Genomic DNA, 12,796 nt, shown 5'->3' with positions numbered 1-12,796 from the left:
AATCAGTCCTGGAAGAAAGTTGTGCTGATATGTCAGCTAGTGAAGGCAGCAGTATCCTAGACACACAAGTCTCACATGCAGCATATGTTACTGGGAGGGATATGTCTACATGACATAAATCTGATGTCTACACATGGGATTTGATGCTCAGAATGCTATAAAGACCAATGTTTTGTACAAGGGTAGCCATTTCTTTTCATTGTGGCGGGTTTTACTGTCTCCATTCTTGCAGAAAGACGACGAGTATTTTGCCACCTTGAAAGAACTGGAAGTTACCCTGAAAGCGCGCTGCCTTTGGTACGAGATGATGCCTGAGGGGAAGATCCAAAATAACGCCTATTACCAGGAGTGTCTGTATTACCTGCACACGTATGGCACCCACCTGGGAATTATACAGTTCTATATGAGACATGACCTCATGCGGGATGCTTTGCTGCATCTATTGAACAAGGTAGGGTATCCTGAAGGTTGTCAGATCTTATGTAAGCAAATCATTGCAAAATTCAGTTCGGGGACTTTGTAATGTATTTCTACACAGCATCGTTTTCAAGATCTCAGTTTGCGGTCTATGAATAGGGACATTCTAGATTACTTCAGTGAGTTTAAAGGGGTTTTCCAAGTTATATTTATTACAGGCCAACTACAGGACAGGGTGGAAGGGGTTGTCCAGGTTCAGAGCTGAACATGGACATATCCCCATTTTCACCCAGGCAGCCCCCCTGACTTGAGCATCGGAGCAGTTCACGCTCCGATGCTCTCCTTTGCCCTGCGCTAAATTGCGCAGGGCAAAGGCATTTTCTGGAGTTCCGGTGACGTACCGGGCTCTCCATGGGGCTACCAGGCGGAGGCTTCCGCCCAGCAGTGAGACCGGTGATGTCACCGACACTGATGGATGGGCTTTAGTGCTGCCCTAGCCTGTAAAACGGCTAGGGCAGCGCTAACGCCCGCCCATCAGAGCCGGTGACGTCGCTGAACACACTGCTGGGCTGAAGCCTCCGCCTGGCAGTGTGTTATTGTAAATAAGAGCCCTTGTCTTGCGCGATCCAGCGCAGGGCAAAGGAGAGCATGGGAGCATGAAATGCCAACATCAGGGGGGCTGCCTGGGTGAAATTATGGGTATGTCCGAGTTCAGCTCTGAACCTGGAAAACCCCATTAAAATAAAAAGGCAAAAACCTTTAACTCCCTTTCCCAGCCTCCTCCAACCCAGAGTGCTGGTCTTCTCCTCCCGGCTCCAATATTGATATCCCATATACTACTGCAGCCAGTGTCTGGCCTCAGAGGTGTACAGCATGAGATTGCTGAGGCTATAGATTGGCTGAAGTGGTGTATGGGATGTCACTGCTGCAGCCCGGTGGAGGGGACCAAGCTGTGTTGGTGAGTTATGCAAAAACCCTTTGTGTCCTTTGATAAATACGTTGAAGGAAACTATTAGAATAGGAGAGAGCTTTGTATTGTACATGTCCTTATTGCCTGGACTGGATACAGGTTAAGGTTTCAGCCGCTAGATAAAAAATAAAAAAAAAAGTCCTAATTTACAGACAGCAAGCAGAGATCTTGAAAACAGTGAGGAATTTAAACAAAAGAGGGTCATTTATGATGCACTTTTTGGTGTACTTCTGTAGCAGATTCACTCGCAAATCCTCTTTGCGACCAAATCTGTGACTTTTTCCCCGCTCGCAACACTTTTCTGAGTTGACAGAAAAAGAGAATGAGACGGCCGGCCGGTGTCATTTATCATTTTCTGCGCCTGTTTTTGGCGTAGAAAAATACTTAAATCTACTCCAGCAAGGGAGCTGGCGTAGATTTAAGCAAGTCGCACGGCCAGAGGCTGGAGGCTCGGCATAACTGAGGCGCATCAGGCTCCAGCGGACATGGACCAAGACCAGCATCTAAATCACCAGTCTTAGGCTACTTTCACACTTGCGGCAGTGTGATCCGGCGGGCAGTTCCGTCGTCGCAACTGCCCGCCGGATCCGCCGATCTGGATGTGACTGAAAGCAATCCGGATGCTGATCCATCTCACAAATGCATTGCAAGAACGAATCCGTCTCTCCGCTTGTCATACGGACAGACGGATCCGTCTTGTATCTTTTTACACATTTTCACCGGTCTGCGCATGCGCAGACCGGAAGGACGGATCCGGCATTCCGGTATTTTGAATGATCCGGCACTAATACATTACTATGGGGAAAAATGGCGGATACGGCATTCAGGCAAGTCTTCAGTTTTTTTTTTTGCTGGAGATAAAACCGTAGCATGCTGCGGTTTTATCTTTTGCCTGATCAGTCAAAACGACTGAACTGAAGACATCCTGATGCATCCTGAACGGATTACTCTCCATTCCGAATGCATTAGGATATGCCTGATCCGTTCTTTTCCGGTATTGAGCCCCTAGGACGGAACTTAGTGCCGGAGAAGAAAAACGCAAGTGTGAAAGTACCCCAAGTAAATGTCCCCCAAAGTGTATTGGAAAATTGCCGCCTTGTTTACGTAGTCGTAAGTCTTATTCACATAAACTGAAAATCTATATGATCCCTCTGTGTTAAGCCTCATGCACACGACAGTTGTTCTAATCCGCATCTGAGCCGCAGTTTTTGCGGCTCGGGTGCCGACCCATTCGCTTCAATGGGGCCGCAAAAGATGCTGACAGCACTCCGTGTGCTGTCCGCATCCGTTGCTCCATTCCGTGACAACGCGAAAAAAAAAATAACATGTCCTATTGTCCGCACTTTGCGGACAAGAATAGGCAGTTATATTAAAGGCTGTCCGTGCCGTTCCGCATAATTGCGGAACGCACACGGACGCCATCCGTGTTTTGCGGATCTGCGGTTTGCGAACCGCAAAACGGTCGTGTGCGTGAGGCCTTAGTTCACAATCACTTTAATTAGGTTAACATTGGCTGAACCTGCTGATTTTTAACAGGACCAGCCAACCATTTAATATGTATAGGAGTATTCCAGCTCTTCACGAACAGCGGATGGTGAAATCCCGATCCTTTTGTTCTTAAAGGAGTATTCCATCTTTTTTTTTATATATAATAGGAAATCTGATCTGACTATTTTCTAATACACTGTATATATACTGTATGTATTTAAAATTCTGCATACATACCTTTCTTATATCAGGAAGTCGACCCCTATATGCATGTAGAATGGTATTTGTAAAAATGGCCTCCTGTTTCTAGGTGATGTTGTAATCTAATACACTGTATATATACTGTATGTATTTAAAATTCTGCATACATACCTTTCTTATATCAGGAAGTCGACCCCTATATGAATGTAGAATGGTATTTGTAAAATGACCTCCTGTTTCTAGGTGATGTTGTAAAATTACTGCCTGTCTGGCTCTAGGTGATGATCTTGCATTGTTCATAAAGTTTAGTGGAAAAAAACAAACCCAACACACACACAGATCTGCTTCTCCACAGACACTGGTAGCCATGATGAGGTAGTAATAATGTATATACTGTACATATCACCTGGTCAGTTAACTGAAAGCCAGGTCAGATGATAAATGCGAGTCTCACATGACTGATGTCATGTTTGGTCCTATCTATTTCTCCTATGGATGCATTTTACCGGACTAAAATGGGCCATACCATTTTTTTTCCCCCTCATATCTGTTTTCTGCATTTGCATTGCTTTTGCTGATTTTGGTTGACTGCTCTTCGTGTAGGAATGCTCGGGAGATATTTTCATAGAAGGCATTTTTGTGCCCAGCTATGAAAGTGGCAAGTTGCAAACGCTTGAAACGATGTTAGAATCTATAGACTCGACTCTGGAGAGTTGGAGCACCTACCTCATCGATGCCTGCAAACATCTCCAGCAGAAGAACTACTACAACATCTTGTATGAACTGCAGCAGTTTATGAAGGTGAGTTTATATCTGTTTGTAGTATAGCCGTCCAAGCAACTCTTCTGGTCTCCATCTATTTGCTTTAAGACCCCTTTACTTGGATCAGGAATAATGAGCTTTGTCTGGGACTTTCCTGCTATAGCGGCACCATTTCTCATTTCTGAGGACCAGAGGCGATCAATTCTCTGAGATGTAAGGTGACCATTCCTAAATGAGATATGTCTCGGTTTTTGACAGGACCATGTACGTGCAGCCATGACCTGCATACGGTTTTTCTCACACAAAGCTAAGAGCTACCGGGACTTGGGTAACAATCAGACGTGGCTGGTAAAATCCAAGGAGCATCTGAAAATCTACCTACAGGAAGTGTCCCGAAGCAATAGAAGAAAATCATTTGATACATTCAGGAAAAAGATGTCTGCAACAGATGTCTCCAGGTAATTACTCTACAAAGTAAGCGCTTCGTCTAGCGTAAAATGATGCGGGAATGGGTTCACTGAAGTCACCTCCACTGTTCAGAAGGGAGGTAGGAAATTTTAACAGCAGATTTTAGGGCAGGGAAGCATGGTCCACTCGGCTTTCCGACCACCTCTCGAAGGATGGAGTTGGTGTGATCCCTATAAAGGAAGTGGCTGAAATCCAAATCTCCCCAGCAGGAGAGGTGAACTCGTGCTGACTGCATTAGGGACTACTTGACCTTGTCTTCTAGGCATATCAACACTGTTGAACTGCAGATGGAGATCACCAAGTTCCTGCAGAGATGTGAGAGTTTGCGGACTGCTCAGGTGTACGACAAACCACCGCCCACGCTGTTCGGAAACAGCGCCATGATGATCGATGTGGCCAGCAGCGTGAGTGCCCTGTTGACTTTTTTAGCAAATGATAATGCCCGTAGTCTATCAATCGTTTCTGGAGTTTCTCTTTATTATATAAGAACATGAACTGACCCCAGAAAGGGTAGAAGGATAAAGGAAAATATCATCTTGTCTTCTCGGTGTGATCTGTTCTTGCATTGCTTACAAAAAAACAAACAAATGAAATCCAGAACTGAACCGCACCTATCCCCACAACTAGAATAATAATAAAAAAAAGTCTGATCCAGCTAAGCACAGTGTCACTCTGCCTCAAATCGTACTTTCAGGGGTCCTAGTCATTTTGGTTATTTAATGAGGTCCTCATATAGTCCATTGCCCTTGTGTCAGTCTAATGCAGTGGTTGTGGATTCACTGTGTCACGGAACAGATTTTTCCTAGGCTGTTATCTAAATGCCCCCCTGCTTTTCACCCTTTCACTTCTATACAGTAATCTGGTCTTCGCTGCAGGGGAACCACCAGGCCGCTAACTTTTGGAGTAGTCTCTATTCAGTGACACCTGACCCAGGCAGGTCAGGAGACCCAGGCAGGTCAGGAGACACCACCAAAAGGGACAGGCAGAATCATAGTCATTGGACAAACCAAGGTCAGGGCAGGTAACATTTGTTCAATCCGGTAATCAGGCCAATGGTCAGGGCAAGCAGCAGAGGGTCGATATAATAAACAGGGAGATGTCTAGGAAGCGGAACAGGTTTAACACGGTCAAGTCAGGCATGAAAGATCTGATGACTCTTTGGAGTGACTAGGAAAGCTAGGAACCGTATTGCTCAGGCAGGTGCCTTAGCTGAAGCCGTAAAACAATCCAGTCTCTGTATTACCAGTATTATGTGCAGGGGTCGGGCCGAGCAGGAAGTTGGTGAGATGAAGCTTCAGCTGATAGTGAGTGATGTCAGAGAAGGGGAAACTTCTGCTGTACAGCCCAGTAACATTGACCTATAGTGTATAGCAGTAGTTGTCCTTGACCTATAGTGTACAAAACCCCTTGGTAAATTACATTTGAGGGATCATTGTGTGTGACAGAAGTAGTGGCCCTGGCATGTTACGTGACCCTAGTAGCGCCATTTTATGACATTTGTTCAGAATAGCGATGTAATGTGAACGCACGGCTGCAAGTCCATCACAGAAGATCCCGCCACAAGCCCCCTTGCTTGGATGTATATCAAATTGATATATGTATATTTTGTTTTCTTACACAATTTCTGTAGGTCATATTAGGTGGGAAGAATGTAGAAGAAGGCTTTGGAATTGCTTTTCGAGTCATCCAGGTAAGACTTCTCCACCGTATTGGTACCGTCTACATTTCAGCAGTAATGTCTTAGCTTGTGCATCTAGTATTCAATGTGTTTGAGGAGAAATTCATGACTTTCATTCAATACCTCTGTATCTCACGTGTCCAGTGTAGTTGTGCCCTATGTGTCGTGAGACACATGTTGCAGTGTAGTTGCAAGCTCCAGCGATGACGTGTTGACCCATTGACCGCTGAAACCCGTGAATGGCTGCAGCACTCACATGTCAACACTACACATCACTGGAAGGGGCTAGTAATCTGAAATCGGCCAGGGGTCCAGCAAAGCCTCGCCAAAGGAGCAGCAAAAGACTGGAAAGGTGAATATACTTTTACGATTCTCCGTGTGTAATCTGCAGCAAAATACGCAACATAAGCGTATGATGGCGGATTTTCACTTCCCTGTGAAGTCCGCAACAGGCATGGACATGCTGTGGATTTAAACATTTCCGTGCAGAAATTTTAGATCTCACCCACTTCACGGCTACGGTATCTTATGGAGGATGGTCCGACCGCAAAACTGGATGGGAAACGCACAGCAGTTCCAGCCCTGTGGACATACACATTAAATGATACAGAAAGTTCCCATCTGGGACATTGATGGCGTATCACTAGGATAATAATCCGTGTTAGATAGGATGGGGTCCCAGACTTGGGACACCCCCCCGAAGTGAGCACAGAGCAGCCATTCATGGGTGGCCACCCTGCGTTCGCTGCGCTGCGAGCATTGGTTCGGCTAGTTCCAGCAGTCGCGTGGCGGTGAATGGAGACGTGGCCGCGCTTGCACTGTGCGCTGTCCATTCACGTCTATGGGACTTCTGAAAATAGAGGAGCGCGCTCTAGTGGCCATTTTCAGAACTCCCATAGTGATGAATGAAGAGCGCGCGGCTCTCCATCACTTCAGGGGCCCCGCTTTCTAGAAAGGAGCAGATCCCAGAGGTGGGGTTTGCACCCATCTGACATTGACAGCATATAGGTGCAGATGGGCCAACCCCTTTAAGAAGGGAACCTCCTCTAGCAAATGGCGGATTTCACAGACAAAATACATCACGATGTAAAAACACTCCAAAAAGACATAATAAAGAAAAAATACAAACTGGAAAAAATAACATCAACATAAAGCTGTAGTTTGGAATAGACTTTTACAAGACATATGGGCAACTGCTCAAACAGCAATCCCCTAATATGGTCTAATACCAGAAAAAGCTTAGGGGGGGGGGGGGGGTGGATTATATCTATATCCAAACTGCACAAAGTCAGCGGCTGCCCCCTTCACACTACAGAAGTCGCCGATCGCTGATCAGCCGATCATCCTGCTCTGGATCTGACTGTGGAAGGAGATCAGACCATATTGGGGGACTGCCCTTTAAACAACCCCCTCTCTATTGAGTGGAGCTATGATGTACAAGTAGGGGGTGGGCTGCCTGTGACTATAGACTCCCATTGAGGACACTCCAGTCGGCATTCGGATACTCTGCATTGAACACTACACAAGACTACTTCCTGTCACATACGGCGCTTTTTCCTATAGTGTGTAAGCACGGCCACCACTGCTGGACTGCAGGGTGGACGTAACCATGGAACCGAGAAGGGTATAATGTGATGGAAAAATGAATAAAGCCAGCATCATTATTTGTCTTCAGTTAATAAAAAGTTGTCACTAGACTAATAGTTGGTGGCCCTGTCTCACAAAAACAAAAAAAAAAAACATACCAAACCTAGCCTATACATCTAACCCTGTCCATAGACTGTTATCCAGAGGTTATCCCAAAAAAATGGTATTACTTACCGGTAATTTGATTTTACAGAGCCCATGACAGCACCACCGGAGAGAGGAGGATCCGCCCCACAGAGACAGGAAACCTGCAGAATAAAACGGGCGGGCATACTCCTCCTCGTCAGTGAGTTTTCCAAGTATCGGAGGAAGGCCGGAACATATATTATATATATTCTTTTTTTTTTTTTTTTTTATATAAAATTTTTTTTTATTTTTTTTTTTCTCTGCACACCCGTGTAATAAAGAAGAACCACCAGGGAGGGAAACCCAGGGTGCTGTCATGGGCTCTGTAAAATCAAATTACCGGTAAGTAATACCATTTTTTTCCTAACGCACCATGACAGCACCACCGGAGATTTACTAGAGTAATCCATAAGGGTGGGAAGTAGAAAGAAGAACCCCTTTACCAAAGGAAGGATCACCAGAAGAGTTCAAGTCCAACCTATAGTGCCTAAAAAAGGTCAAAGGGGAAGACCAGGTTGCTGCCTCACAAATTTTCTCCATTGGAACAGAAGACCTCTCAGCCCAGGAGGCAGCCACTGCCCTGGTTGAGTGGGCCCTTAGGCCCCCCGGGGGAGACAACCCCGATGAAAGGTAGGATAAGGAGATGGCTGACACGACCCACCGAGATATAGAACTCTTTGAGGCAGCAGAACCTTTGTTTCTCCCTTGAAACTGTAAGAAGAGTGAGGAAGATTTTCGCCAGGAAGAGGTAGAGGACAGATAGGCCAAAAGGGCTCTCTTGACATCCAGACAGTGGAGAGATTCTTCTTTCTCAGAGGAAGGATTTTGACAGAGAGTGGGAAGAACAATCTCCTGAGAGCGGTGGAATTTGGAGGCGACTTTTGGAAGAAAAGCCGGGTCAGGACGGATGATAACTTTGTCCTCTAAAATCAAGGTATACGGAGGGTTGATGGAGATGGCCTGGATCTCCCCAATCCTCCGAACAGAAGTCAAGGCTATCAGAACAGATAGCTTTAGGGTAAGGTGCTTAATCGAAATAGAATCAATGGGCTCAAAGGGAGGCCCAGACAAAGCTTTTAATACCACCTCTAGACTCCAGGGGGGGGCTTTTGGAACTACCACCAGGGAAGACCTCTCCACAGCCCTAAAAAACCTGGCAACCCAAGGGCTACTAGCTATGTTCTGATTAAACAGAATCGACAGGGCAGAGACCTGAACTCTCAGGGTACTGACTGATAGACCCATTTCTAAACCTTTCTGGAGAAACTCAAGAATAGAAAGCAAGGGAGCAACCCTAGGTAGGCTCCTTAACTGGATCTGGGCAAAATTTAAGAATTTATGCCAAACTCTGCTATAGATCTTTATAGTAACCTCCTTTTTACTTTTTAGCAGGGTAGAAACCAAGGCATTAGAGAACCCTTCCTTCTCTAATAACCACCTTTCAAAATCCAGGCCGTTAAATGTAGGCTGTCTACAGCTGGATGTCTCACTGGTCCCTGGCTCAGAAGGCCCCGACCGTCGGAAGCACCCAGGGATCGGCGATCGACATGGTTCGGAGTCCCGTGAACCAGGACCTCCTGGGCCAGAAGGGCGCGATCAGGATTACTGTGGCCCGCTCCTCCCTGATTTTCCGTAAAACTCGGGGAATCAGGGGAAGAGGGGGAAAGGCATAAGCCTTGCGGAAATTCCCACTCCTGTGTCAGGGCGTCTATCCCACAGGGGGATCCCGCTCTGCTTAGGGAATAGAACCTGGCCACCTTCTTGTTTGAATACGTGGCAAACAAGTCGATTTCGGGAACTCCCCAGAGATCTACTATCTTCTGGAAAACAATGGGGTCTAGGGGACCATTCCCCCTGGGGACAGGGTATGGCGGCTCAGAAAATCTGCCTGTCTGTTCTCTACCCCTCTGATGTGGACTGCTGAAATCGAGGTGCATATTCTTTCTGCTAGACTCAGAGTGACATAGGCTTCCTCCATAAGAGCCCTGCATCTTGTCCCTCCCTGCCTGTTCAAATAGGAGACTACAGTCCTGTTGTCCGAAAGGATCCTTAGGTCCTTCCCTTTTATTTTCAGGAGGGAGGCCCTCATCGCAAGGCCGACTGCCATCAATTCTTTCAGGTTGGAGGACTCTACTTTTTGTAGGGGGTCCCAACGACCCTGGAAGGAGGTTCCTTGAATGTGGGCACCCCACCCCCACGGGCTTGCATCTGTAGTCAGGCACACCAATCTTCCTGTTTTCCACGGGATCCCCTGGACGAGATTTTCCGTATCCAGCCACCATGATAGTTTCTGTAAGGTCTGCGCTGAGATCTCCATTTTCGCATTCAAGGACCGGCTTTCCTTCCAAGCAGACAGGATTTCCCACTGTAAGGCTCTGGAGTGCAGCTGAGCCCACCTTACTCCCGGAATACAGGATGTGAGGGAGCCGAGGACCGACATTGCTGTTCTTCCTGAAGTAACCGGTCTCCGGGTTAGATCCTGGATCTTGTTCTGGATAACTACTACCTTGCTTGTAGGTAAAAGGGTTTTTTGGAGAGAAGAGTCCAGTATTAGGCCTAAAAAGGTCTGCCTCCTCGATGGACGGGGTCTTGACTTCTCCTCGTTTATTATCCACCCTAACCTGTTCAGGATAACCCGGATCTCTGATACTGCCCAGATGCATGCTTCTTCTGTCTGACCTACTATTAAGAAGTCGTCCAGGTAAGGGACGAAGAGAATGTCCTTTTCCCTTATGTGGGCTGCTACTTCCGCCACTAGTTTTGTAAACACCCTTGGGGCCATGGAAAGGCCAAAGGGTAGAGCCTGGAATTGGAAATGCTCCAGTTGACCTTTCAACTGGATGGCCACCCTTAAAAACCTCTGGTGTTCTATTGAAATGGGGACGTGGTAGTATGCGTCTTTTAAGTCGAGAACGGCCATGAAGCATAATGGATAAAGAAGATTGATTGTTGATCGTATTGTTTCCATTTTGAATCTTTTGGGCTGAATGAACTGATTTAATCTTTTCAGATTTATAATGGTCCTGAAAGAACCGTCTGGTTTTTTTACCAAAAAAAGTGGAGAGTAGAATCCTCTGCCTACTTCTTCCTTTAATACTGGGATCAAGACCGATTTCTCTATTAAATTCAGCACTTCTGCCTGTATCACTGATTTCCCTAGGACTGAAGGGGGGACTATGGTTGGAAGGAATCGGGCCGGAGGGGACTGAAGGAATTCCAACTTTAACCCTTGGCTGACTGTATCTAAAACCCACGGACTTAGGGAAATTTTCTTCCACTCCGTTAAGAAGCCCTTCAGCCTGCCCCCAACCGGAATCCTGGCGTCATTGTTGTTCAGGCTTTCTCTTGTCTGCGGAGGACTGGTTAAAGAAAAAATTTCTATTTTTCCTCTGACCTCTGAATCGGTCCTCCCTAGTTCTCCTATCCTGTTCCTGGCTACCCCTAAAGGGACGAAAGGACCGACTAAACCTATTTCTGCTAGAAAAGGATCCTTGAAACCCCGGAAACTTTTTCTTCCTGTCTGCCGCTTTATCTAGCAGGTCGTCCAGACTTGGACCGAAAAGGTATTCCCCTTCACATGGAACACCACAAAGCTTGGATTTAGAAGACATGTCTCCAGACCATCCCTTCAGCCAAAGAGATCTCCGTGCAGAATTTGACAAAGCCGCTGATCTGGCCGCCAATCTAACTGAGTCGGCTGAGGCATCTGCCAGAAAGTCTGCTGCCTTCCTAATTGTAGGGAGGGAGGCTAATATCTCTTCACGGGGGCATCTATTTTTTAATTGGGATTCAAGCTCATCCAACCATACAATAAGAGACCGGGCCGTGCAAGTGGAGGCTATACTAGGCCTAAAGGAAGAGGTAGATGCCTCCCAGGCCCCTTTCAGAAAGGCATCCGCCTTTTTATCCAGCGGGTCTTTCAAGATTCCCGTGTCATCAAATGGTAGGGCCGTTTTCCTGGAAACTTTGGATATAGCCACATCTATCCTAGGTGCCTTATCCCAAGACGCAGAATCTTCCTCCTTAAAAGGATATTTACGCTTGAGACTCCTGGAAATAAATACCCTCCTATTGGGTTTTTTCCATTCTCCTTTAATCAGAGCTGATACATTCCTATGCACTGGAAAGGTACCATGCTGCCTGGACTCCAACCCCCCGAACATAATATCCTGAACTGAGCGGGGCTCCCGAATTTCTTCTATGCCCATAGTCGAGCGAATAGCCTTAAGGAGTTTCTCGGTGTCCTCAACCGGAAAACAGGGTCTCCCCCCTATTTCTTCTTCCCCTGACGAGTCCTGTGACGAGATATCAGAAGGACCACATACTGAAGAAGGGATCTCACCCTCGTCTGACGATGGGGGTTCTCTGGAAGGTGCTCTGGTTTTAGGTTTCTGCCATTTCTGGGCTACCTGGGATGCATTAATCTCAGAGCGCACCAACGTCTGCAAACACTTATAAAATGAGGGAGACTCTTCAGCCACCGTCCTATCTATACAGGGCTGGCACATCTTCTTATCCCATTCAGATGGCAAGCCCTTGCTGCATAACGCACATTCTTTATTTTTCTTCTTTGCCCCCACTTTCTTGGGCTTAGCTGGGGCAGGAACTGTGGGATCCTCAGATCGCTTCTGAAGGCTCTCATCCTCCATGCTCTAGCCGGAATAGACGCCGGGCCGACAACTCGTGCACCTCTCATAGGCGCCTGCAGATGACGTCACAGCCGGCGTCATGTGACTTTAGGAGCGCTCCACGGCCTACTCACAGCCGGAGCCGCTCCTCTTCCTCCCCCTGGTGGTCAGCGTTCTTCCTCCGGCGCCACACATGCCGCCGTCTCCCCGCACACTGCCGCCCCCTCCGGAGCTCAGATGTGCCCTGCTGGCTCTGCAGCTTCCAGGATCGCAGGTAAGTGGGGGACCCACCGGAGGGAAGGATCCAGCATGTCGCTCTGCAGGCTTCCCATCAGAGACAGGAAACCACACTGACGAGGAGGAGTATGCCCGCCCGTTTTATTCTGCAGGTTTCCTGTCTCTGTGGGGCGG

The 12,796-nt window shown here is 47.2% G+C and overlaps 1 protein-coding gene across 2 annotated transcripts in view; it reads left to right on the top strand.

Annotated features, from left to right (window-relative positions):
- The window catches only part of ZFYVE26 (zinc finger FYVE-type containing 26), a 57,173-nt gene extending 51,088 nt beyond the window's left edge, over nt 1-6,085 (top strand). The window contains exons 34-38 of one of the 2 annotated variants that reach the window (XM_040411549.1): nt 233-451; nt 3,680-3,877; nt 4,097-4,296; nt 4,569-4,710; nt 5,937-6,085. In XM_040411549.1, the coding sequence (XP_040267483.1) occupies nt 233-451; nt 3,680-3,877; nt 4,097-4,296; nt 4,569-4,710; nt 5,937-6,050 (873 nt within the window). In that variant the 3' untranslated portion in view covers nt 6,051-6,085. The remainder of the gene's footprint in view (nt 1-232; nt 452-3,679; nt 3,878-4,096; nt 4,297-4,568; nt 4,711-5,936) is intronic. The other variant, XM_040411548.1, reaches the window with a different exon arrangement.
- Nucleotides 6,086-12,796: the final 6,711 nt, after the last annotated feature.

Source organism: Bufo bufo, chromosome 11, assembly GCF_905171765.1.
Source record: "Bufo bufo chromosome 11, aBufBuf1.1, whole genome shotgun sequence".
NCBI classification, from domain to species: Eukaryota; Metazoa; Chordata; class Amphibia; order Anura; family Bufonidae; genus Bufo; species Bufo bufo.
The sequence above is the reverse complement of the archived record's forward strand: the minus strand, read 5'-3'. Positions and strand labels throughout refer to the sequence as shown.